Below are 27,976 nucleotides of genomic sequence, written 5' to 3'. Positions count from 1 at the left end.
AAATCTATAAACTAGTTCACCCGATGAAAAATTCCTAGCTCTACTATTGTTTGTTGAATTATTCATTTCAAAAGTTTTTAATGAAAAAAAGTGTACCAGAAAAAAAGAAAAAGAAAGAAAGAAAGAAAGATGATATGCGTTTATCATTTCTCTACGTCATTACAAAAAACGTGGTGTTTTGGAAGATGATGTACCAACTTGGTCGTCATCTGGTACTTGACAAATACATAAAGTAGCATTAATAAGTATTAATAATTAGAGAGATATTATTATTACTCAAAAAATCTCATTCTTCATTTCTCACAAATGTATTTTTCTTTATAATTATAAAAAGTTTGAAGTGTAAAATGAAGAATGAGATTTTTGGAGTGCCAATAATAAATTCCAATAATTACTACTCTTTACTTATCAATTGGATTTTATGAGGGAATTTTAACTTCTTCATGGTATATTAGAGTAATTCTTCTTATCCGTGAAGCTTAACAGTCACACTTGCTCTATGGTATCCCATTTGTATTATTTATATGTTAGAATTGAAAATTAGCCTCATATTAAAGTGCATGTGTTAAGAATAAATCGTACGTAAAGAAGAATCTTTATACAAACTTATAAGTAATTTGAGCTACTTCTTATATTACTAATTAATTTTATAATACAACCTCAATTTTTTCTTAATTCCATTCCATGCAAATTAATGAATACTAATATGTACACTAATAGAAGACTCTGACCAAACCGATTGAACTATATTGAAGGTGTTGACTAGTCGCCCAAGAGCACCAACACAGCATTGGCCGCCATGGCTGCTACCAGTAAGAAGAGTGCTTGGGTTCTTGCTATAAATAGCATACTCGATCTGTGTACACTTCACACAACAAGCTTCCTCCACAATCACAATTGCTCATATTATATCTAAGCGACAGAGAAGGTCTAATTTTTCACAAAAATATTTAGATTTCGACAAGATCTTTAATTCGAGTTATAACAATGTCGACTGGTTTGACAAAGAGAAGGATGGTGACAGTACTAAGCATTGATGGTGGTGGCATTAGAGGCATAATTCCCAGCACCCTCCTTGCCTTTCTTGAATCCAAGCTTCAGGTACTTTACGAGTCTGCTGGATAGCCATTTCAACTGTCAGTTTTTATTTTTAGTTACGGTCTTACAATATTGTGAACGTCATTAATTTGTGCATATGGTATAGGAATTGGATGGGCCTGCTGCAAGAATCGCAGATTATTTCGACATAATTGCCGGAACAAGCACCGGTGGTCTTGTCACCACCATGCTTACAGCTCCTAACAAAGACAACCGACCCATGTACGAAGCAAAGGACATCAACAACTTCTATTTGGATCACACCCAAAAGATTTTCCCTCAGAATAGGTTAGTGATCTATAACAACTTAACACAAAATTGTTTCGTATCAATTTACAGTATTGCAGTACGTAGGATGTAGCAAGTACGGATATGGTAATGTCACAAAACATGATCACGCGTATCCGAACAAATCAATCAGCTCACAAAATTGTTAGTGTTTTAGAGAGAGCAAATTCGAAAGAGAAGAAGAAACCAAAGAGAGAAGATGGAGGTTCTTTCTCTGCTCTCACTCAGCAGAATAATGTTTTCATTAAATGTCTCTCTTACATGCACACAACGTGCAAGAAAGGATATATAGCTTTACAAAAAACCTGTGTTGGATCAAGGACATTCTAATAACAGATCTCAGCCACACATTTAGCTAATCTATAAGATCATCACACATGGCACTCATGGCCTTTACATCTATATATCTTCTCACTTAGTATTTTAACATAAGTGCATACACATATTAACATCACAACTTATTTCTAATCAGCTAGAGACTTATAATTCAACACTCCCCTTTAAGTCTTGAGCTGATTTTACTCCAAGCAAATTTCTGAGATAGTTGAACCGATCTTTGGCCAAAGGTTTTGTGAAAATATCTGCTATCTGCTCTTCAGTGGGACAATAAATCAAATCAATGATTCCTTCTTGCAGTGCATCTTTAATGAAATGATACCTTCTGTCTATGTGTTTGGTCTTTTGATGAAAGACAGGATTCCTAGTGATTGCAATGGCAGAAGTGTTGTCACAGTGAAGAGGAGTTGCTTCAGTCTGTAGTTCTCCGAAATCTTCCAAGACAAATCTCAGCCATATAGCTTGAGTAGTAGCCTCTGATGCACTTATGTACTCTGCTTCTGCAGTGGATAATGCCACACAACTTTGTTTAACTGAAGCCCAAGAAAAAACTCCACTTCCAAAAGAAAATGCATATCCAGATGTACTTTTGCTATCATCTGATGATCCGCCCCAGTCACTGTCACAATAGCCAATCAACATTGCTTTCTTGCCCTTTGTATACTCCAAACCATAGTCTAGAGTCCCTTTGATGTACCTGAGTACACGTTTGGCAGTTCCAAAATGCTTGCTAGTAGGGCAGTGCATAAATCTAGCAAGTAAACTAGATGCATACATGATGTCTGGCCTAGTAGCAGTGAGATATAGAAGACTTCCCACAATGCTTCTGTATAACTCTTCACTTACTGCTTCACTTCCATCATCTTTAGTTAATTTCTCAGTTGCCACAAGTGGTGTGATCACAGATTTGCACTCATTCAGACCGAACTTGCTTAGTAAAGAACTTGCATACTTCTTCTGATGAATGAATATGCTAGAGTCGGTTTGGATCACCCCCATTCCAAGAAAGTGATGTAACAATCCCAAATCTGTCATCTCATATTTCATCTTCATATCTTCCTTGAATTCTTCTAGCATTGTTTTACAGTTTCCAGTGTAGACTATGTCATCTACATAGATGGAAACAATCAAGACATCTTCTCCCCTTGCCTTTATGTATAGGGTTGGTTCACTTAGGCTCTTCTCAAAATCACACTGTGTGAGATAGTTATCAATTTCACCATACCAAGCTCGTGGAGCTTGTTTTAGACCATAGAGAGCCTTATGAAGTTTGTACACTTTTTCTTCCTTGCCTTTAACAACAAAACCTTCGGGCTGTTCAACATAGACCTCTTCTTGTAAAACTCCATTCAAAAAAGCCGATTTCACATCTAACTGATACAACTTCCAGCTCTTGTGTGCAGCTAAGGCAATCAGAGTTCTAATAGTATCTAACCTAGCAACTGGTGCATAGGTCTCATTGTAGTCCAAACCAGGCTTTTGAGCATAGCCCTTTGCAACTAACCTTGCTTTATTCTTCAACACTGAACCATCAAGGTTTAATTTGGTTTTGTACACCCATTTAACCCCAATGACAGGTTTCTCAGTTGGTCTATCAACAAGCATCCAGGTGCCATTCTTTTCAATCATGAATATCTCATCATCCATGGCTTTTAACCAAGACACATCTTGTTTAGCATCTTCATATTTCTCCGGATCCATAATACAGAGATTACATTGTGCTAAGACGTCATCCAGTTTTCTCCACTTCAATGGTGTATGATCAAATGCTTGAGTATCCTTTTCACTCAAGTTTGAGTTGTTTACAGATTCACCTGATGTAAGTCCCTTAGATTGGACAGAATCTCCAATACTGAGAACATTCCTAGGTGAGCATGCTGTTGATGAGATAGGAGTCTGCATCATTCCTTCATTTCTTCCTGTTCTTAATTCATCATAAACAAGGTTTTCAGTAGTAGAGATAGGCTGCTCAGAGTTCACTTCCCAATTCCATACAGCTTCTTCATCAAAAAACAATATCCCTTGATAATATCAACTTCTTTGATATGGGATCAAACACCCTATATCCCTTTTCACAAGTTGCATATCCCACAAACACCCCTTTGAAACTTTTAGGCTCAAGTTTATGTCTGTGCTCACTTGGAACATGAACATAACATGCTGAACCAAATACTCTCAGATGAGCTATTCCTGGTTTCCTTCCCGAGTAGGCTTCAAAAGGTGTGATGTTTTTCAAAGCCCTTGTGGGACATCTGTTTAAAACATACACAGATGTGTGAACTGCCTCTGCCCAGAGAAAATATGGTAAACTCTTCTCATGCAACATAGATTTAGCCATCTCAACCACAGTCCTGTTTTTCCTTTCTTCTACTCCATTTTGCTGTGGAGTATATGCAAGGGTAAACTGCCTTTGAATTCCAGCTTTTTCACAAAATGAGTCAAATTCGAATGATTTGAACTCCCCTCCTCTATCACTTCTCAGATACTTGATCTTGAAACCACTTTGTAGTTCTACCATGGCTTTGAATTTTTTAAAACAATTGAATGCATCAGATTTGTATCGCAGAAAATAGACCCATATCATTCTGGTCATATCATCTACCAAGAGCATGAAATATTTATTTCCTGCAATTGACTCATTTTTCATGGGTCCACACAGATCAACATGTATAAGTTCAAGTGGAGAAGTTGCTCTTTGTACTTGACTTCTTGGAAACTCTTCTCTGTGTTGTTTTCCAAGTTGACAACCTGCACAGACTCCATTGTAGTCTTCAAGCTGAGGTAAGCTGTGTACCATATCCTTGTCTCTCAACTGTTTGAGACCATCAAGATGCAGGTGTCCAAATCTCTTATGCCAAATCTCAGTGGAGTGAGTGACACTAGCCTTTAAGACTACTTGATTTTCAGATAATAAAACCAGTGGATAACATCTGTTCACTTTCTTCTTCACTTTCATGATTAAACATTCCAGTGATGGACCATCATACACACTACACACTCCACCACCAAACACAAGAAAATATCCGTGCTCATCCATTTGACCTACACTTAGCAGATTCTCTTTTAAACCAGGCAAATACATTACCTCTCTCACATATTTTCTGCCCTTATTTGTGTCTATCACCAGTGATCCCATTCCAGCTTCATTCACAAGATCTCCAGTTGGCATTTGAACTTTGCCAGCTATGTTGGTTCTCACATCAACCAGCAAATCCACATTTCCTGTCATGTGGTTACTGCAACCACTATCTATGTACCAATCTCCATTGACCTTAGTCTCAGCCACTGCACAATTTGCATAAAATAGATTTCCTGTCACCTCCATTTGATTTGCACAGTTTGCCTTTTGCACTGACCTGCCTACATTACACTCTCTAGCCCAATGCCCAAATTTATCACAGTTGAAACACTTTGGTTTCCCTTTGTATCTACACTCACCAAAATGATACTTAGAACACACTTTGCACTGAGGCTTTGCAACCTCCTGACCTACTGACTGAGATGCATTTACACTCTGATAATTGTGCAGAGAAGATTTCTGCTGAAATTTGGGTTTTGATTCCCATTTCTTGCCTTTAGAATTCCAATTTCTCTGAGTTCTAGATGAACTCGAATGACCCCCACTCTTGTTCTGCTCCTTTGAATTAATAGTAAGAGAAGAAAATGCTCTCTCAGTTGCATCGGTGGAATGCAAATCAAACCTCTGCTCTTGACTCTTCAATATAGCTAGTACCTCTTGCAATTCAACAGATTCTAGACATTTGGTATTTTCTATCACTAAGCATATAGGATCATACATCTTAGTGAGACTGATTAACACCTTCTGAACTAATCTCTCATTTGACAGACTTTCACCAAACGTCTTCATTTGATTAATCAGATCATTTAAACGAGTAAGATACCCAGTCAAGGATTCATCATCACGCATTCTAGTGTATTCAAATTCTCTTATAAGATTCTGAAGTTTTACAGATCTAACCTGATCACCACCATGGTATTCTCCATACAGTAGATCCCATGCCTTCTTGGCTGATTCAGCATTGGCAATCCGAGGAAATATTTGATCCGAGACCGCATTCTGGATAATACCCAGAGCTTTTGCATCTTGCATATATGCTGCGATCATTTTCTCATCGTCTTCTTCTTCCTCTGAGCTTCCTTCAACTTTCTTCTTCTTTGATTCTGAGATCGTAACCCCTTTTCAACTTTCTTCTTCTTTGATTCTGAGATCGTAACCCCTTTTTCAACTAATCTCCATAGCCCATGAGATTTGAAGATCGTCACCATCTTGATTCTCCAGAACTCGTAGTTCTCACCGGAGAAGATCGGAGTTCTCACCTCAGAACTTCCAGATCCAGCCATCTCTTAGCTAGACGAAACGAACACAAATCGAAATCGGATTCTATGGAATTTCGGCGACTTTGCCTAAACCGGAACGAGCTCGAGTGTAGCTCGATTGCTTCACAGTTTACTCCCAGATCTCAAATGATCGAACAAGGCTCTGATACCATGTTAGTGTTTTAGAGAGAGCAAATTCGAAAGAGAAGAAGAAACCAAAGAGAGAAGATGGAGGTTCTTTTCTCTGCTCTCACTCAGCAGAATAATGTTTTCATTAAATGTCTCTCTTACATGCACACAACGTGCAAGAAAGGATATATAGCTTTACAAAAAACCTGTGCTGGATCAAGGACATTCTAATAACAGATCTCAGCCACACATTTAGCTAATCTATAAGATCATCACACATGGCACTCATGGCCTTTACATCTATATATCTTCTCACTTAGTATTTTAACATAAGTGCATACACATATTAACATCACAACTTATTTCTAATCAGCTAGAGACTTATAATTCAACATTAACTAGTTCTAATGTAAATTTATTTGAAATTTGCAGTCGTAATAACTTCTTGACATCACTAACAAGTATGGTTGGTGCTGTCATGGGACCAAAATATGATGGAAAGTACCTGCGAACATTGACGAAGGAGCTGCTTGGCGACCTCACTCTTAAACAAACGCTAACCAATGTGATTATTCCAACTTTTGACATTAAGCACCTTCAGCCTGTGCTCTTCTCAACCATCGATGTAAGACAGCAACAATGAATAAGCCGTAATTTTACTCAATTTTTGGGGATTGCTGTTGCTACTTGTGTAGGTATTCTTATATAGTTTTAAATCCATGGCACAGGCAAAAGAAAGTCCATTGAAAAATGCTAAGCTTTCGGATATCTGCATCAGTACCTCTGCTGCTCCCACTTTTCTCCCCGCTCATTACTTCGAGGTCAATGATAACGACGGAAGAACCCGAACTTTTGATCTCATCGATGGTGGGGTTGCTGCCAACAATCCTGTATGTACTTAATTTGATAATCTACCCTCAATTGATATGCATTTAATTCATAAGTTATGAAAATAACATGTTAGACTGTCAGACAAAAATTAGAAACTAATTAATGCACTAAGGAAATTAATTAAATCTACGGTCATATGCAGACGATGACGGCCATAAGCCACATAAACAGAGAGATATTGAAGCATAACTCAGAGCCGATGGATGCTACCAGGTTGTTAGTGCTATCATTGGGCACAGGCGCAGCCAAGAATGAAGCGAAGTACAATGCAGCCAACGCCTCCAAATGGGGTTTGATCAATTGGGTCTTTGACAATGGGAGCACACCTTTGGTAGACATTTTCGGCGATGCCAGTTCCGACATGGTTGATTTTCATGTCTCCACCCTCTTCCAATCCGTTCACGCCAAGGACAACTATCTTCGTATTCAGGTACATTTTATAAGCGGTTCATGATCTCCGTCAAATATATATGCACTGTGGTCAGTAAATATGGTATAAAAGCAACTTTTAAATTTTATGGTTGCAAGCATGATCATGCTAATTCTTTCCTAATGTGTAAAAATTATAGGATGACACGTTGATTGGTGAGGAGGCATCGGTGGACATTGCAACGGAGAAAAATCTGAAAAGGCTTGTTGAAATCGGAAAGGTGTTGTTGAAGAAGCCGGTGTCACGGGTGAATTTGGATACCGGAAGGTATGAGGAATCCAAGGGAGAAGGTACCTATGAAGAAGCACTGATTGAGTTTGCCAAAAGGCTCTCGGAAGGAAAGAAGCTTAATTAGGCAAAACAGTTAACTGAAAGTGCAAAAGATTGCAATATGATTATATCTTAATAAACTTTGTTGTTTACTTTGTGATGATCATGTTCATCAATTTCACTGTGAATCTTGATTGAAAAATAAAGAATATTGAATAAGAAATTGGAGTTTTGGGATCAAATCTGTTGATGATTTTGAATGGGATGATCTGTATTACTTGTCTTTGTTTGGAACATCCAACATGCTAAATAGATAAGTGCATATATTACGATTCAATAAACTTTGGGTAAGGACCAACCGACAAGGACCTCAACTTGTCCTATATGTATATGATTATATCATCATAGATTCCCCTTACAATGCCAACTACCGCTCGTCACTACTTGATTAAAGGTATTATGGGATGTGGACAAATAAGTTTCTGAAAATCAACTTATATATGAAATGGCCAATGGCTGCATTATCGGATGCAGAATCGGACAAATGCGACATCTGTAAAATTATTATAATTTCTATAAATTCGCAAATCCACAAAGATTAAGACACGATTAAATATTTAAAAATTAATTTTCATAACCTGAATTTTTTTGTTCTTAATTGGGAGAAATAGAGATTTATTGTGGATATCTTCAATCATCGATGGTGAGAGTAGAAAAAAAGAAAGAAGATTTGGATATGGGGGAGAAGAAGTTTTGGAATTTGGAGGAGAAAAAAAAAATGTTGGGAATTGGAGAAGAAGATGAGGAAGAGAGGAAATGAGGAGAGAAAGGTGCAGATCTAGGATTTTAATGAATCTTGTGAATCCTTGCGTGACAAAGCCTTCGTCGTCTAAAGTTCCATCTTTGTCGCCTTTCTTTTTTATAATTATTGTCTCATAGACCTTTTCAAAGACTTTGTGCGACGAAGCTTAAAAGTAGTTCTCGTGCACTTATTCAAGGGCAACAGAGTGCTTCATCGCGCAATACTTTTGTTTGCCGTGCAAAAAATGATGCCAAATTCTTATTTTACCGCGAAATTTTTTCATAGTTTGTGCGACAAATAGTTTAGGTCACTGGGGAAACATCCGTTGCGCGACAAAACTCTTTGTCACGCAAAGTTTTGTTTTTTTTTTGCCGTGAACATTTGCGGCAACAACACACATTGTTTGCCACACAAAGCGTACTTGGATGACGAATAACTTAAGTGGTCGCCTTCATAAGGCAAGGTTTCAGCACAAAAAGATTACGCCCCCTATCTTTATCTCTCTACCCACCTATAGAGTTATATCTCTTGCCCTGCCTTGCCCCCCATTGAGAAATAGAACTGACTAATCCTAAGGCAAAGGGTCGAGAAACTCAACGCCACTATTCTTGAACAACTTGGAGTTGGGCCTTCTTTTCACATTATTACGGATACAAAAATAATGGAAAAAATTGAATTCAATTGTCAACTGTTCCTATCAAAATCGGAAATAGGATTGATTATGGGAAAGTTTGAATTCAATTGTTAACTGTTCCTATTAGAATCGAAAATAGAATTGACTATGGATTCAAGCCATAGCACATAGTGAAGTCCGTTAGAATTCACGTTTCTGATCATATCCAATTGTTACTTTTATTTCTACTTGTTGGATATGATCAGACAAATTTGTACAATATATATGCTCCCTTCCAGAAACGAGATTTAGAGAAAAAATTGCTCAAAGCATGAAACGTGGCGAATATGTTAAAAACAAGGGAACTTGAACGAAAAGCACCCGGTACTGTTCACTTTAACGAAAAACCACATTTTTACACTAAAAAGTCAATCCTGGTACTATTCACTTTACCCTTTATTTTATCCTTATCATTAAAACTCAAAGTTTTCAAGCCCTTTTCATTAGTTTTCCTTAAAAACAAGTTTCGGATGCCAATCATTTCTTATGGTTTTCATTTGCCCTAACCAACCATTCAACTCTTCAGTGTTTGCATTGAATATAATTAAGGGGCAATAATAGAATGAGTTATTCAAATACGAACAGATTTTTGAAAAAAAAAAAATCAAATACGAACAGATAAAATAACATAATTAATTTTAAAATTTTGGAAATCAAATTATGTGATATCGGGCAAGATCCAGTATCTTAGATGTAAGATATGTATTAGATTCAGATCGATCCGAATACTGACAGATGAACACACTCACAGGATTCACATCAAACGTCACGTGTATTTTCACACAAAAGGGTAGAATTCCCCCATTTTTTCTTTCCAGTAAAATGCTGGTTGAATGCAATGTCCCAGATTCTGTTATAAAATTCATGACGGGAAAAAAATCGACTTGATTAGATTTATTTAGGCAATACAAAGTCAATTAAATAATTAGGTATTTTGATACAACTATCACAACTTTGGTGCTTTATCTGGAAAAATTGTAATCTATCAATACATGTGATGAGTTCATTTTTGCTCAATGGGATTTTAATATTTCGGGAAGTTATATACAGGTCATATTGGCCTTTAGTCTCTAATCTATATATCATATTTATCAATAACCTTTGAAGCTATATTTTTTTGTATTTTTAGGTGGATTTCTGATTGTGAAAGGATTTGAACGTATGCTCTTGAATTTGATGCTTAATTTGTCTATAGTATTTTTCCGATGAGTCAGGAAAAATGGCTAAGGTGTAACTAGCATTACCCCAGCAATACAAAGCATGCAAGAAGCTCCTGTATAATTTGAAGAGTTGGAAGCGATTAAACTATTCTCCACGTTCAAACATCAACTAGGATTAAGAAATAAAAACTAAAAGAAAAGGCATAAACTAGGCATCATCTGCAGTACTCCAACAACAATGCATCAATAATGCGTTATTATTTATGTGAGAGAGATCAGTATCCTTGGTTTGGAACGTCGTGTCTCGTTGACATACGAGGTTGAAACGACAAAATAACATGAGGTATTACAGCATTATTTAGTTAATTACGTAGCTATCAACTAAGTGATCGATCATGATTGGAAGTTATGATCTAAATTAATCCCCATGCAACTAAAGCGTGAAGAGCATGGTATGTAGAAAGACATTTTTTTTTTTCCAATAGAAATGTCTCGAAGACGTTGACCACATTATTAAAGGCGTGGCCTAGCAAAATATAGTTGGCCATGGGGGTTTTGCTATAAATTAACACAAGAAGTAAACTGTTTACACAATCATAATTCATATCTAAGTTCTATAGTTGATTACTGATATTGATTTTACTAAATCTGAATCTGAAATGTCCACTTGTATGACAAAGAGAAAGACAGTGACAGTTCTAAGCATCGATGGAGGTGGCATTAAAGGTCTAATTCCCAGCACCCTCCTCGCCTTTCTTGAATCCAAGCTTCAGGTACTTTACATGTATGTTTGATAATCGTTTCAGTTTTCAGTTTTTAACTTTTTAGTTACTGGCATATAATCTTGTGTAATTATCTGTGCATATGGAGTAGGATTTGGATGGGCCTGATGCAAGAATTGCAGATTATTTCAACATAATTGCTGGAACAAGCACCGGTGGTCTTATCACCACCATGCTTACAGCTCCCAACAAAGACAATCGGCCCATGTACCAAGCAAAGGACATCACCACCTTCTATTTAGATCACTGCCCTAATATTTTCCCTCAGAACAGGTCAGTGAGATCTATATATAACAACTTAATACACCAAGGGAAAAGATTGTTACCGGGTAACATGTACAAGGTTATTACATACTTGGTGCTCAACACCAATGATATCTATAACAGCTTCTTAGTCGTCACCCATTTCGATTGGTTTTAGGTTGAATATTCACATTTAACAAGTATCAGGGTATACTTATGTGTCAACCACATGTTCTCTCGTGTTAACCAATACTAGTTAAAAAGTGTGCTATAGGCTAAAAGATGCTACGCGTGGTGGGTTCACGTTGGGAGCGTTATCACACTTCGGAGAACAGAATTCTTGCATTTCTAGTGCTTAAAAGATTTTCAACCTCTCAGTTTGCTAGTTGGTTTTGAGTCTCACATAAATTCATACATTAATTTTTCTTGATTAGTGTAAATTTATAATCTGGAAACTGCAGAGGAAAAAACTTGTTGACATCAATAAAAAGTTTGGTTGGTGCTGTCATGGGGCCAAAATATGACGGCAAGTACCTGCGCACATTGTTGAGTGGTCTGCTTGGTGACCTCACTCTCAAAGACACTCTAACTAATGTGCTTATTCCATCTTTCGATATCAAGTACCTTCAGCCTGTCGTCTTCTCCACCATTGATGTAAGTTTACATTTTGCACCAGTATTCAGGTCCAGCTTTTGTGCTACGTAGACATAATGTTACTAATTAAGTGTTTTAACTGTTAGATTTGATTTTTTACAATTGTTTGATATTTTATTTTCAATCTAAGTCATTTATTTTTCGCACGACTTAGTGGTATGGACCCATGAAGAAAAATTGTTTACTATATATAGTTTAGCAACCTAGTTATGTTTTCTTATAGTCAGGTGTAAATTTTTGGTATAGGCAAAAGATCATCCTTTGAAAAATGCTAAGCTCTCGGATACCTGTGTAAGTACCTCTGCTGCTCCTACCTATCTCCCTGCACACTACTTCGATGTCAAGGATGACGAGGGAAGGACTCGCACTTTTGATCTCGTCGATGGAGGGGTTGCTGCAAACAATCCTGTAAGTAGTTATGTATTTTCTAGTCAGATACATATTAAATGTTTTAAGATCAATAAATTGATTAAGTAACCTAACATGTGTGAATGTCTAACAAAACCAACATATATAAGCTATTCAGTTTTTTTCAAAACAGCTAATCACTTTTTTAAATCTGCTAAGTTAATCCATAATCATCAATCATGTATAGACAATGATGGCCATAAGTCACATAAATAGAGAGATGTTGAGGAAAGGCTTGGTTCCGATGGATGCGAAGAGGTTGTTAGTGCTATCGTTGGGTACAGGCACCGCCAAGTTCGAAGAGAAGTACAATGCAGCCACGGCCTCCAAATGGGGTTTGATCAATTGGGTCTTGCACAATGGGAACACACCTTTGGTAGACATTTTCAGCGATGCGAGTTCTGATATGGTTGACATTCATGTGTCCACCCTCTTCCAATGCGTCCACGCCAAGCACAACTATCTACGTATTCAGGTACATTAATTTTAACGTGGTACATGCCATCTCCGTTAAGGTTATGCAGCAAGTAAATATGGTTAAAACAACAACATTTTGAAATTTACACGTGATGTTTGATTTTATGGTTGCAAGCATGATGATGCTAATAATTTCTTAATGCTGCGACAATTATAGGATGACTCATTGACCGGTGATGAAGCATCAGTAGATATAGCAACGGAGAAGAATCTTATGAGGCTTATAGAGATCGGGAATGCGTTGTTGAAGAAGCCAGTTTCACGAGTGCAGTTGGATACCGGAAGGTATGAGAAACCTGAGGGAGAAGAGGGTACCTATGAAGAAGCACTGATCGGTTTTGCCAAAAGGCTATCAGAAGTAAAGAAGACTGCAGTGTAGAGATTGCAGATGTTAATAATTTGTTTTTTATGTTTGTCACGTTCATCAACTCAACTGTGAATCCTTTGATTAAAAATAAATAAAGAATAGTCATGTTTAATAAAGATTGGAGTTTTAGCATCACATCAATTGATGGTTTTGAATGGGATATAAAGGGCGATTTCTCTAAATGAAGAGTTCATTACCAAATTGTGGTGAATTCATCTGTGATTTAGCTCAAATTCTTACCTAATTTCTTTGACTAAAAAATATATTAGACTAAGTTGTGTTAAATTTTAGTCATCAAATAATTAGCTTGATAGTATTATGAAAAAAGAGGCTTGATATGGCATCTTAATTGTTAAAGATAAATGAGATTCAGAATTATTCAAATATAAACAGATAAAAATATATTTTTTGAGTAAACCACAAAGTCAACCACTCCATCAATACTATCATAGGAAATGACAGTGAAGTAACTTTATTAAAAAGGAGAAAATACAATCTATCAAGGAGAATATAAAACATATTCTTGACTATAAAAGAAACAATTTAAGAAATAGGGTAAATTACACAAAACTACCTCAACTATTAGTCTCACGACACTTTCATATCCCATCTTTTAAAAATGACAATGTCATACCTCATTTTACGAATTTGTGATAATGGAAAATTTTGAATTCAATTGTCAACTGTTCCTATCAAAATCGGAAATAGGATTGATTATGGGAAAATTTGAATTCAATTGTCAATTGTTCCTATCAGAATCGAAAATAGAATTGACTATGGATTCAAGCCATAGCACATAGTGAAGTCCGTTAGAATTCACGTTTCTGATCATATCCAATTGTTACCTTTATTTCTACTTGTTGGATATGATCAGACAAATTTGTACAATATATATGCTCCCTCCCAGAAACGAGATTTAGAGAAAAAATTGCTCAAAGCATGAAACGTGGCGAATATGTTAAAAACAAGTTTCGGATGCCAATCATTTCTTATGGTTTTCATTTGCCCTAACCAACCATTCAACTCTTCAGTGTTTGCATTGAATATAATTAAGGGGCAATAATAGAATGAGTTATTCAAATACGAACAGATTTTTGAAAAAAAAAAAATCAAATACGAACAGATAAAATAACATAATTAATTTTAAAATTTTAGAAATCAAATTATGGGATATAGGGCAAGATCCAGTATCTTAGATGTAAGATATGTATTAGATTCAGATCGATCCGAATACTGACAGATGAACACACTCACAGGATTCACATCAAACGTCACGTGTATTTTCACACAAAAGGGTAGAATTCCCCCATTTTTTCTTTCCAGTAAAATGCTGGTTGAATGCAATGTCCCAGATTCTGTTATAAAATTCATGACGGGAAAAAAATCGACTTGATTAGATTTATTTAGGCAATACAAAATCAATTAAATAATTAGGTATTTTGATACAACTATCACAACTTTGGTGCTTTATCTGGAAAAATTGTAATCTATCAAAACATGTGATGAGTTCATTTTTGCTCAATGGGATTTTAATATTTCGGGAAGTTATATACAGGTCATATTGGCCTTTAGTCTCTAATCTATATATCATATTTATCAATAACCTTTGAAGCTATATTTTTTTGTATTTTTAGGTGGATTTCTGATTGTGAATGGATTTGAACGTATGCTCTTGAATTTGATGCTTAATTTGTCTATAGTATTTTCCCGATGAGTCAGGAAAAATGGCTAAGGTGTAACTAGCATTACCCCAGCAATACAAAGCATGCAAGAAGCTCCTGTATAATTTTGAAGAGTTGGAAGCGATTAAACTATTCTCCACGTTCGAACATCAACTAGGATTAAGAAATAAAAACTAAAATAAAAGGCATAAACTAGGCATCATCTGCAGTACTCCAACAACAATGCATCAATAATGCGTTATTATTTATGTGAGAGAGATCAGTAACCTTGGTTTGGAACGTCGTGTCTCGTTGACATACGAGGTTGAAACGACAAAATAACATGAGGTATTACAGCATTATTTAGTTAATTACGTAGCTATCAACCAAGTGATCGATCATGATTGGAAGTTATGATCTAAATTAATCCCCATGCAACTAAAGCGTGAAGAGCATGGTATGTAGAAAGACATTTTTTTTTTTCCAATAGAAATGTCTCGAAGACGTTGACCACATTATTAAAGGCGTGGCTGATAGCGATTTTACCACTTGTAAAACAAAGAGTTAAATCATAGAAAATTCTTGCAAGAGAACAAATGTTTGTAGTATAGAATGGCTCAAGTAAGGTCGATCTCCTCAGGGACTGATATAAACAATTTACGAGTTTTTGTGTATTTAACTTATTTAACTCTAAGAATTACACTAAATTGACGAAACTAAATATTACTGGATGTGACTTAAACAAATATCTAAAATGGGAATTGGTTTATAGGAATAAGGATTCAACTTAAACAAAACAAGTAAATAAGGAAATTCAAGATAAAATAAATGATTGAAGAAAAATAGATTGACAATATGCTAGAGTTCAACCTTTACCAACAACACTCCTACGTAGCTATTCCAATTGCTTAAATAATTGAAAACACACATGCTTTGAAGGTTGGATTTTCCTTGTGTATGTTTTACTTGTGACATTCAAGCTAAAATGCATACCACTACATGCAACTTATCCATGACATTTGGATTAAATATAAACATGAGTGATTCATTAATCTTGGTGAAAATCCTTTTGTTAAACCATATAATCCCTAAGAGCATGATATTTACCTTAGGAGAGTACAATCCTCAATCACAAGAAGCACAACCAATTTTAACGTGACATTCGTTCAAAATTGCATCCGATAACTTTTCTAAGCATCCTAATGGTGATCAAGCATCAAGGTACATAGATAGTTTAATTCAGTGATTGAAAATATCAAAGCAAGCATATAACAATACTTAAGTAATTGAAAAATAAAACTACGTATTCATGTTGCGGCTCATGGCCTCACTCTAGCATAATAAATTAGTTACACATAATTAATTTGATACATAAGAAATTATTCGTAACAAAAAATAAATAACTAAGAAAGAAGACACCCGTTTCTTTTCTCTCGTCGCAAGTCTATGTGAAATTTTCCGTGTGCACTGCCTTCTCCTGCTCCTCCCTCTGTTTCCGTGCTCTGCCTGCACTCCTGCTTTGCTCCCTCTGTTTCCGCACCTCTCCTCTATTCTGTTTTTTCTTTTCTGCCCCCCTCTTTCTTAAGAGCACTTCCAGCCATGTCAATTGGCCGGGGGACAGGCGAGAACAAAAGGCCTGAGGGCCTGTCAACTGGGTCCAGCCACAAGGGGCCCGAGCTCGTGGAGAAGGCCCGAGCAGGGGGCCTGTCAATTTGTGACAGCCCCGGAGCCCGAGCTCCCAGCCCATTTTTTAATTTTTTCTGTCAGGCGCGTGCACCCCACTCGCGCGTGGGGGCGCGTCGCCCGACATCTTTTCAGAAAAACAGGCAGCTTTACAGCTTTTCACAGTTACCGTTGGGAAGCCACGTGGCTTCCCACGGTCCGTTCGATCTCAACGGCTCCTTCATTTGGACCGTTGGCTCTCAATGGTAAAAAAATAAAAAAAATCTGATTTAATATCAACCGTTCGATCTGAGATCAACGGTCGATATTAATATGTTTTATAAATAAAGAAAAAATAGTTTTAAAATTAAGAAAAGTTACCATTGTGACACGTGGCACAATCTGGAGTGTTGGAATTCAAAATTTTTAAATCCAACGGCAAAGATTAATTATTTGAATAAAAATTTAAAAAAAATGTAAAAAATCCGAAAAAATTGTAAAAAATCTGAAAAAAAAATTGTAAAAATTTGTTTTTACTTTTCTATAAATACCACTTCTTCTCCATCTACCTTACACCACAATTTCATATTTTCTCAACTACTTTCAATCAAATTCCTATCTTTCTCTCAAAGTTTCAATCCAATTTTTTTCCACAAAATGGCTACTGATGCAGGTTCGAATTGGTCGCTTCTTGAAGATGTTGCGTTGTGCACTAGCTGGGTTGAAGTTACTCATAATTCCCTTACGGGTAATGAGATGCAATTGCGAGAAATGTGGAGTTTAATTCATACCAAATTTGTTGAGCAAATGAGTGGGAAAAGAACCAAAGAATCGATATCCAGTCGTTGGAAAATACTTAGCCATTCCTTTAGTACGTGGAGAGATGCCTTGACACAAGCTAGTAATAATGTTCGAAGTGGGGCAAATTATGCGGATGAGGTAAGAATATATTATAATTATTTGTTTGTATTATTATTTTGTTACCTAATTTGATTATAATTATTTGTTTGTTTCATTTATTTGTTACCTAATTTCATTATTATTATTTGTTTGCAATATTTATTTGTGACCTAATTTCATTATTATTATTTGTTTGTATTATTTATTTGTGACCTAATAATTTCATTATTATTATTTGTTTGTATTATTTATTTGTTACCTAATAATTTCATTATTATTATTTGTTTGTATTATTTATTTGTTACCTAATAATTTCATTATTATTATTTGTTTGTATTATTTATTTGTGACCTAATAATTTCATTATTATTATTTGTTTATATTATTTATTTGTTACCTAATAATTTCATTATTATTCATTTGTTTGTATTATTTATTTGTTACCTAATAATTTCAATATTATTCATTTGTAGCAACTTCAAGCACAAGCATGGTATGGTGCCAAAATCAAATCAAGAAACAGATCATTCACCCGGTGGGAATGTTGGAATATTGTTAAAGATTGTCCTAAATTCAAAGTTGTGCCTGTTGGTCCAGAAGTATGCATGAACAGCATCCCTCTACACAACACCTTTGTACACAGCACCCCTCCACACTCTACACCCGATCATGGCTCCCATGTTGATGAAGAAGATGGAGAAGAAGTGCCTGAAACGCCCATTCCTGAACAAGAGTCGGGGTCGACCCGTTATCCAATTAGGCCTCTAGGTAAGAAGGCTTCAAAGAGGAAAGGGAGTGCTTCCAAGAATGATTATGGAAAGTACATGCAAGAACTTGCTCGTCAAGGTGAATTGACGTTGGCGCGGGAATTGGCGAAATAAGAGGTTGACAAAGCTAGAGAAGAGGTAAAAGCTTCAGCTATTCAACAAGCATTTCAAGCTGAACAGAGGGAAAGATAGCTACTTAGGCAAGAAAGGGAGTTGCTTAGAGAAGAAAGAATTGCACAACGAGATCGTGACATTATGAACACGCGTTTAGAAGGGATGTCTCCAAATTCTAAATATTTTTGGCAGTCGGAGAAAGCGGATGTGGTGCAAAGGAGGCGTGCAAAAGAAGCGAGATCAAGACAAGATGGTCCTAGCACAACAAGACAAGATGATCCTAGCACCACAGATTGGTTAAGTGGTGAGGAATAGGGTACTTTTGTAATTGGAGCCCATAGTTTTCCAATCACTTTGGGTTGCCATATCCATGTATCAAAAGATGCCACTGCCTACAAAATGATAGATTTTGATCATTTTCTGTTCCCATATGCGCCTGGCCATGCACTTGGACAGTTTTTCCACGTCCAGTGCATACAATCGATGCTTCCTATCATCCCAGGAAAACCTCGCATCTCGCCCTTCTTCAGAAGCCTTTGCAAGTCCACGTGAGTAGGTTTTCGGAGGTACTCTGCAGTGTACAAAGATTCAACTGCTCCGCAAAACCTCATCAGGGCCTCAAGAATGGTTGATTTCCCCATCCTCGTTATCTCATCCACTTGGTCTGCAGATGCTCTATACGCAAGCATCCGCAACGCAGCAGTGATTTTTTGCTCAGGCAGGAGACCCATAACACCACAAGCATCCTTCTTTTGCACAAAGTAAGAATCATGATTGCAAACATCAGTCATGATTCTGTTGAACAAATGTCGTTCCATTCTAAAACGGCGTCTGAAGTACGTATCAGGAAATGCACTGTTATGGACAAAGTAATCGTCCAACAGCTCTTCACCCCGTCGTTGCCTGCTTCTATCAAGGTTTCTTGAACGGTTGGGCCTGCATATCTGAGCAACAGTCTGGATGACTCGATGGGAATGTGAGGCTCTGGCCATTCTTGTTTCATCATCTCTCCTTCTACGCTCCTCATCCTCTTCCATCTCATTTTCGGCTATCTGAAGGTTGAACATTCCTTCAGATTGGTTAAACAATTCCTCATCTTGCTGATCGATTTCCCACATCATCCTTGATGAAGAAGAAGACATTGTAAGGATGGATGGTGAAGAAGAAGCAGAAATTATGAATAATGAGATAGAGATGTTGAGAAAATTGGTGTGAGATTTGTGAGGATGGATGATGGATTATATGGACGATTCAGAAAAGGATCGTATTGTAGATGAGGCCACGTGGCATGCCGTCATTCGTTAAAAATCTAATCGAAATCTATCCTCAAAGATTCTGAAAAGATAATGACACGTGGCACGATCGTATTGGATAAAAATCTTATCGAAATCGATCTCCAATAATTATATTTTCGGATAATGACACGTGGCACAATTTTGAACGAGTTAAAATTTGATCAAAATCTATCATCAAAGATTCTCAAAAGATAACGACACGTGGCACGATGACATTGGATAAAAATCTTATCGAAATCGATCTCCAATAATTATCTTTTCGGATAATGACACGTGACGCAATTTTGAACGAGTTAAAATTTGATCAAAATCTATCGTCAAAGATTTTCAAAAAATAACGACACGTGGCACGATGACATTGGATAAAAATCTTATCGAAATCCATCGCTAAATATTTGTTTGTTTTTATAAAATGACACGTGGCGCAACGAGAACGATTTAAAAATTTTTATCCGAAATTACAAATAATTTTATTTTGTATTATTTAAACGAACAAAAAAACTAATATTTTATTGCCTATTGCCTGGGGGAGGGCTCCAAGGGTGGAGATGCAAATGGCAATTACTGTTCATTAATGGCAGTTACTATTCATTTGAGGCAGTTACTGTTCAAAAGGGTGGATTCAATAGTGGATTGACAGGGGGTAAGGCTCCATGGGTGGAGTTGCTCTAATCTTTTATTCTTTCTTTTGTTTTCCACTCAACCCTTGTGCCTTGAACAAATCATGCCATCCTCTTATTTTATTCCCTTATTCTTTTCTTTTGTCTGCCAGTCTGTTTCTTTATTCCTCCACTTCCTTTCTTTTTCTGTTCTGCCTTCTGGTTAGCGCCTGTTGCGCCCTCTTTCTTTTATTCCTCTCTCAGTGTGCCATCCACTTCTTCTTATTCTTCTTTTCTTTCTTTTTTGCCACCAGTCCGTGTCTCCACTCTGCTTCATTTATTTTCTGTTTTTTTATTCTTTCTGTAGTCCACTTCTTTCTCCCCCACTTTTGCTTGAAATTTATCCTAAAACAAATTTAACTGCACATTAACACAAAGTAAAATAAAATGCCACAATTTTAACACAAAAACATCACAAAGACTTTAGAAATGGATGGTATAAATGCATGAAATATATGAGTGATCAGTGGCCTAGCAAAATATAGTTGGCCATGGGGGTTTTGATATAAATTAACACAAGAAGTAAACTGTTTACACAATCATAATTCATATCTAAGTTCTATAGTTGATTACTGATATTGATTTTACTAAATCTGAATCTGAAATGTCTACTTGTATGACAAAGAGAAAGACAGTGACAGTTCTAAGCATCGATGGAGGTGGCATTAAAGGTCTAATTCCCAGCACCCTCCTCGCCTTTCTTGAATCCAAGCTTCAGGTACTTTACATGTATGTTTGATAACCGTTTCAGTTTTCAGTTTTTAACTTTTTAGTTACTGGCTTATAATCTTGTGTAATTATCTGTGCATATGGAGTAGGATTTGGATGGGCCTGATGCAAGAATTGCAGATTATTTCAACACAATTGCTGGAACAAGCACCGGTGGTCTTATCACCACCATGCTTACAGCTCCCAACAAAGACAATCGGCCCATGTACCAAGCAAAGGACATCACCACCTTCTATTTAGATCACTGCCCTAAGATTTTCCCTCAGAACAGGTCAGTGAGATCTATATATAACAACTTAATACACCAAGGGAAAAGATTGTTACCGGGTAACATGTACAAGGTTATTACATACTTGGTGCTCAACACCAATGATATCTATAACAGCTTCTTAGTCGTCACCCATTTCGATTGGTGTAAATTTATAATCTGGAAACTGCAGAGGAAAAAACTTGTTGACATCAATAAAAAGTTTGGTTGGTGCTGTCATGGGGCCAAAATATGACGGCAAGTACCTGCGCACATTGTTGAGTGGTCTGCTTGGTGACCTCACTCTCAAAGACACTCTAACTAATGTGCTTATTCCATCTTTCGATATCAAGTACCTTCAGCCTGTCGTCTTCTCCACCATTGATGTAAGTTTACATTTTGCACCAGTATTCAGGCCCAGCTTTTGTGCTACGTAGACATAATGTTACTAATTAAGTGTTTTAACTGTTAGATTTGATTTTTTACAATTGTTTGATTTTTTATTTTCAATCTAAGTCATTTATTTTTCGCACGACTTAGTGGTATGGACCCATGAAGAAAAATTGTTTACTATATATAGTTTAGCAACCTAGTTATGTTTTCTTATAGCGAGGTGTAAATTTTTGGTATAGGCAAAAGATCATCCTTTGAAAAATGCTAAGCTCTCGGATACCTGTGTAAGTACCTCTGCTGCTCCTACCTATCTCCCTGCACACTACTTCGATGTCAAGGATGATGAGGGAAGGACTCGCACTTTTGATCTCGTCGATGGAGGGGTTGCTGCAAACAATCCTGTAAGTAGTTATGTATTTTCTAGTCAGATACATATTAAATGTTTTAAGATCAATAAATTGATTAAGTAACCTAACATGTGTGAATGTCTAACAAAACCAACATATATAAGCCATTCAGTTTTTTTCAAAACAGCTAATCACTTTTTTAAATCTGCTAAGTTAATCCATAATCATCAATCATGTATAGACAATGATGGCCATAAGTCACATAAATAGAGAGATGTTGAGGAAAGGCTCGGATCCGATGGATGCGAAGAGGTTGTTAGTGCTATCGTTGGGCACAGGCACCGCCAAGTTCGAAGAGAAGTACAATGCAGCCACGGCCTCCAAATGGGGTTTGATCAATTGGGTCTTGCACAATGGGAACACACCTTTGGTAGACATTTTCAGCGATGCGAGTTCTGATATGGTTGATATTCATGTGTCCACCCTCTTCCAATGCATCCACGCCAAGCACAACTATCTACGTATTCAGGTACGTTAATTTTAACGTGGTACATGCCATCACCGTTAAGGTTATGCAGCAAGTAAATATGGTTAAAACAACAACATTTTGAAATTTACACGTGATGTTTGATTTTACGGTTGCAAGCATGATGATGCTAATAATTTCTTAATGCTGCGAAAATTATAGGATGACTCATTGACCGGTGATGAAGCATCAGTAGATATAGCAACGGAGAAGAATCTTATGAGGCTTATAGAGATCGGGAATGCGTTGTTGAAGAAGCCAGTTTCACGGGTGCAGTTGGATACGGGAAGGTATGAGAAACCTGAGGTAGAAGAGGGTACCTATGAAGAAGCACTGATCAATTTTGCCAAAAGGTTATCAGAAGTAAAGAAGACTGAAATATAGATATTGCAGATGTTAATAATTTGTTTTTATGTTTGTCACGTTCATCAACTCAACTGTGAATCCTTTGATTAAAAAAATAAAAATAAAGAATAGTCATGTTTAATAAAGATTGGAGTTTTAGCATCACATCAATTGATGGTTTTTGAATGGGATATAAAGGGCGATTTCTCTAAATGAAGAGTTCAATACCAAGTTATGGTTAATTCATCATGTGATTTAGCTCAAATTCTTACCTAATTTCTTTGACTAAAAAATATATTAGACTAAGTTGTGTTAAATTTTAGTCATCAAATAATTAGCTTGACAGTATTATGAAAAAAGGGCTTGATATGGCATCTTAATTGTTAAATATAAATGAGATTAAGAATTATTCAAATATAAACAGATAAAAATATTTTTTGAGTAAACCACAAAGTCAACCACTCCATTAGTACTATCATAGGAAATGACAACGAGGTAGCTTTATTAAAAAAGAGAAAATACAATCTGTCAAGGACATAAAACATAATCTTGACCATGATAATAGCCAATATAAGAAATAACAAGGCCAACAAAAGATAACATATATATAAAGTGCTAGGGTAGAAACCCTACATAATCATGATGATAATACCACAAAATGAAATCAGGAGGAGAATCTCACCAAACAAGACCAATAGAAGAGGAACCATGATCTACAAGGGCATCGGCAACTTGATTACCTTCCCTACAAATGTCAGAAGGTCAAAATGCATTTGGAAAATTCTATGCAAGCAATTCCTCCACTACCCTCTCAATTGCCAAGGAACTAATTGTGGAGAGCACAAGAAGTCAAGAACCAAGGCAGAATTGATTTCCAACCAAAGAAACTTCCAATCCCAAACTGAATCTAATTCAACAAACTAATCACCGCTATTACCTCCACCGCAATAAAGTTAGGAATCTCTAAGTTAGAACAAAAGGCTCCAAGGAACTAGCCTTTGGAATCCCAAAACATATCACCATAACCAGCACGATCGGAACCACTCTTCCAAGCACTATTAGTATTAAACTTAACCGAACCATGATTAGAAAGAAGCCAATACACCTATAAAAAAAGAGAACTTTAACGAAAAGCTCCCATTATTGTTCACTTTAACGAAAAATCATATTTTTACACTAAAAAGTCAATCATAGTACTATTCACCTTACCCTTTATTTTGTTTTTATCATTAAAATTCAAAGTTTTAACTCATTTTCATTAATTTTCCTATAAAATAATGAGGGCTCAACTAGACATGTAGTGCTATACCTATCCAACGCACATAAATCGCGAACATCATTATTAATATAACCACATATGCTGCCAAACTGACATGGTAAAAGTGCATGAAACAAAAACGTCCTCAAAAGATTCCACATGCAAACAACATAAACCACATCTAGATGCCATATAAATTCTGCATCTTTGTAGCTTTTCCTCAGTCAAAACACGACCACATAAAACCTTCCATGCAAATGTAGACATTTTAGGAGGAAAAAATAAAGACCAAATCAATCTCCCCAAACCAACAACAGGCAACGAGGCCTTAAGAAATGATGCATCGGGAGCAGATAGCTTATCTGAAAGAAGTGAATTAAAACATTGGAGGAAAAGAACAACACCCTCCTCAATAAAATCAGCCACTTTGTCCTCAAGTGTTATAACTTACAACCCTTAGGTTGTATAAACTTTCTAGAAGTTGGATGGTGCATTGGATTTTCAGGTCATGGAACTATGTTCCCGTGCCCGTAGTACGCCTATCATAACCACGCTTAATACAACTTGAGCCTCCCAAGCTGCTAACCAAACACTACGGAGGTGAGCTAAGGAAACTCCTCTGCACTATCACTTTGAACTTTTAGACAAATATGTGTTAATTGAGATTTTAAGGTACCCCCAGTACCGCAACAAGAAAAGAACGGATAAACAAGAAAAAAGTTGTTGCATAAACAAACATTGAAATTCTTATTCATAGAAGAATGAGTGAATTTTTAAGAGGGTGTGATTCAATATAGATAGGATTGCCTACGTATCTCCGGGAGGGAGAATCACGTCAATGGTGTAGTTATAATTAAAAGATCGGGGATGGAGGGTCAAAGGCTCTCCAATTGTCAAGTTAGTAAGCAATTTAATACTTAAACAGTGGGCAAAAAAATAAGTATGTGATAATTGTGTTACCAGAGATGAACCCTAAAAGGGTGTATTTATACTAGTCGAAGATGAGACCTTTTAAGATAATAGAATCCTTATTAAATCGGGAAAATCCCAGAGGATATCTAGGGATAGATATTGCATCTCTTAGGAGTGTGATTACTTGCGGCGCATGTCAAACCTTAGATTTTAAGGAATCCAAGATTATAGGAGACTTGTTGATTCCTTCCTAGATTAGGTTTCAGTATCTTACCGAATAAGTATAGTCAATCTCAACGAAGTCGTTGAACTTCACATCTGATTCAAGAATTGTATGATGGTGGCATCGCTGCTCTGCTTATTTAGCTCCGCTGCGAAGGTTGTTGAGTTCATGATTGAACTTCTGAGGTATTCGTATTCTAATATGCCTTTCTCCGACCTTGGAATATCATGGTCTCAGAAAGGCGGTGCGCCATTTCCTAGCATCATGGTTATCCCGTCTTGAACGACCGTGACGCTAATGTCCAGCACCCTTCCCATCATTCACATCTATATCATATTTTGGCCTTGTAGCGCATAATTGTAACGACTGACCATATGCCCCACATTCCACACAGTGGTAGCAATAATCCGGCATATCTTCATATCCTAACTCAATTTCTATTGATTCTACATTGCTACGCTTGACCAACAACTGCAAAGGTGAGTCCGAAGATAAATCTACATCAACCAAAATGTGAGCAAAAAGTCCAAATTTCCTTCCGAACACTACAAAAAATTTGGGCACCGTGCACAAAAAATTCATTGTGCCTTTTGATACTTAAGGACTCCAATATATGTGCCCATAGACCAATAGCAACAATGCAGCAACTAAAATTTTATGTGTTCTCTATGAGCATTGCCTTTGATCATAGGACACCATATGGCGTTTTGTGCTCAAAGAGTTGAGCACAAATAGGGGGTTTTATGCCTTTGTTCTGACAACCTTGTCAGATGACTTTCCCAATCTATGTTAGCACAATTTTAGTAATCGTGCCCTCTAAGCTAAATATTAAAAAAAAATTATCAACACTCAAAACTCAAAATAGCCTACAAATTGAAACTGAGACTAAACAAAAAAATAATTTTTTTTCATAAAATCAAAATAGCCCACATTCCACAAGCATCTCAAATTACACCAGAATTTCAAACCACTTCCACATTCCATCTCAAATTACACACAAACGAAAACAAAAATTAAAATCAATACCTATTTGGATTCGAAACAGAAGCAGATCAGCATTAAATCTCAACCGTTTGTAACACACATTATGTCAAAATGAAGCTGGGATTAGCAGGAGTTTGATTTTACCAAAATCGAGGCCAAAGGATGGCAGGAAATTGGCCTAAAAGGCCAATTTAGGTCCCTATGAATCCCTGACATATTTGAGCATGTAAAGCTCGAATCTGGTCCCTGGGACTATGAAGAGTGCGTTTGTGGTGACAATCTCGTCCAAGACGACGAGATTTGGTTGGAAAATCTCAAGAAACCTGCAACTCGCCGAATAGTAGAGAACGTTAACTCTCCGTTCAATCTTGCAAACGTGGAGGAAATTTCACATGCAAGGATAGAAAACAACTTAGAACATCGTAAGGAATTAAATGGAGGTAGTTACGAGCCTTACCTTAGTAGGGAAAATGATGAACTCGCCGGAACTCTCTAGGATTTAAGACGAAGTTCTGGTTCTCCGATTTGCGGTTCGAGTCTAGGGTTTGGGACTATGGGTTCTTGTTTTGTGTTTGGTGTGAGGTTGGGACGAGGATGGTGGTGATTTGGTGTTCGAAACGTGGTGGATGTGTTGCTCGGGGAGAAGCGAGCCAAGAGAGAGAAGAGAAGGATAAGGGACAGAGGGAGAAACAAATGAGAGAGAAGTGAGGGAGTTTGACTGAGAGCAGAATGAGAACGTGAGAAGAGGAACTGGGGGAGAAGGGAGAGAAGTGTGGGTTCAACAGGCACACACTCCAACTCCAAAACTTTAATGATAGATAATTTCAAATAATGTGAAGAGAGAAAGTGGTTGTTTACTTTAATTTGTTAATGAGCACGATGCAGGCCACTGACTAAAGACATTATTACATAAAATTACTGGCAGTTGAGATTTAAGTTTTATAATATAATACATGTATCTAGCTTTAAATTTGTGGCATATAGAATTCCTAGATTAATGACATTTTATGAAATCATTTAGTTTTTTAGGAGTTATATTGTAAGCCTTTATTTTTTATGTCTTTTCATATTTTTCACTTTAAGTTGTAAGCCTATAAATGCTTGTACTTGTAAAGAATGAGGAAAGAAGTTGTTTGAATTATCATATTGATATTTGAGTTGTAAACTCATTTTTATGTGCCTTTCTCTTTGTAAGATTGTTGTGTTTTGTTCTTTCTAGTGTCTACGTTGTAGGCTGGTACTACAACCAAAATTTATAGGGTTTTTAGGCCTCTCCTCGCACTAGGAGATAGTGGACCCTACCTATCAATTCTAATTATCATTTTAATTCATTTATGTCCGCTACACCCTGCATCAGTTGGTATCATATTTTGCATTCTCTTGATAAAAAAAAAAATGTATATGCCATAGCAAGACTTGCTCAAAGAGCAAGTATGGCCAGACTCTCCATATACGTGGAATTCCACTTCCTCACCCTTAATCAAATCTCATCCGGGTCCCATTATTAACATAACTAATAAATAAAATTTAAATGTAAAATAACATATTCTCTCTTCTCACCTCTCTCCTCTGCACTCTTTTTCTTCCTGATGGACGGAGAGCCAAAAA

The 27,976-nt window shown here is 36.6% G+C and overlaps 3 protein-coding genes and 1 long non-coding RNA gene across 11 annotated transcripts; 3 read left to right on the top strand and 1 right to left on the bottom strand.

Moving 5' to 3' along the window:
• Nucleotides 1-660: 660 nt before the first annotated feature.
• LOC103424362 (patatin-like protein 2) lies at nt 661-8,022 on the top strand. Its single transcript, XM_029091808.2, has 6 exons — nt 661-1,101; nt 1,205-1,386; nt 6,622-6,814; nt 6,918-7,079; nt 7,223-7,510; nt 7,650-8,022. The coding sequence occupies exons 1-6, from the start codon at nt 988-990 to the stop codon at nt 7,863-7,865; spliced, it is 1,155 nt and encodes a 384-aa protein (XP_028947641.1). The 5' UTR covers nt 661-987; the 3' UTR covers nt 7,866-8,022.
• A 2,929-nt stretch (nt 8,023-10,951) lies between these two features.
• Nucleotides 10,952-13,462, top strand: LOC103454479 (patatin-like protein 2). The gene is made up of 6 exons (XM_029091802.2): nt 10,952-11,188; nt 11,289-11,470; nt 11,902-12,094; nt 12,341-12,502; nt 12,690-12,977; nt 13,137-13,462. Exons 1-6 carry the CDS (start codon nt 11,075-11,077, stop codon nt 13,356-13,358), a joined length of 1,161 nt encoding a protein of 386 aa, XP_028947635.2. The 5' UTR covers nt 10,952-11,074; the 3' UTR covers nt 13,359-13,462.
• Nucleotides 13,463-20,290: 6,828 nt separating this feature from the next.
• On the bottom strand, nt 20,291-27,186 carry LOC103454478 (uncharacterized). Of its 7 annotated transcripts, none has more exons than XR_011577421.1 (7): nt 26,826-27,186; nt 26,513-26,691; nt 23,674-23,736; nt 22,054-22,172; nt 21,647-21,809; nt 21,458-21,567; nt 20,291-20,749 (listed from the first exon to the last, which is right to left on the bottom strand). It is a non-coding gene; the product is annotated as an uncharacterized lncRNA (long non-coding RNA). The 7 variants fall into 7 exon arrangements; XR_011577422.1 differs by having other exon boundaries at nt 21,487-21,567; XR_011577419.1 differs by having other exon boundaries at nt 21,458-21,809.
• Nucleotides 20,745-23,137, top strand: LOC139192885 (patatin-like protein 2). 2 transcript variants are annotated; one of them, XM_070815758.1, is made up of 6 exons: nt 20,745-21,122; nt 21,223-21,404; nt 21,574-21,766; nt 22,013-22,057; nt 22,362-22,649; nt 22,809-23,137. In XM_070815758.1, the coding sequence occupies exons 1-6, from the start codon at nt 21,009-21,011 to the stop codon at nt 23,028-23,030; spliced, it is 1,044 nt and encodes a 347-aa protein (XP_070671859.1). In that variant the 5' UTR covers nt 20,745-21,008; the 3' UTR covers nt 23,031-23,137. The 2 variants fall into 2 exon arrangements, with proteins under 2 accessions (XP_070671859.1, XP_070671856.1); XM_070815755.1 differs by having other exon boundaries at nt 22,013-22,174.
• Nucleotides 27,187-27,976: the final 790 nt, after the last annotated feature.

This window comes from Malus domestica, chromosome 02 (genome assembly GCF_042453785.1).
Source record: "Malus domestica chromosome 02, GDT2T_hap1".
In the NCBI taxonomy this organism is placed as follows: Eukaryota; Viridiplantae; Streptophyta; class Magnoliopsida; order Rosales; family Rosaceae; genus Malus; species Malus domestica.
The sequence above is the reverse complement of the archived record's forward strand: the minus strand, read 5'-3'. Positions and strand labels throughout refer to the sequence as shown.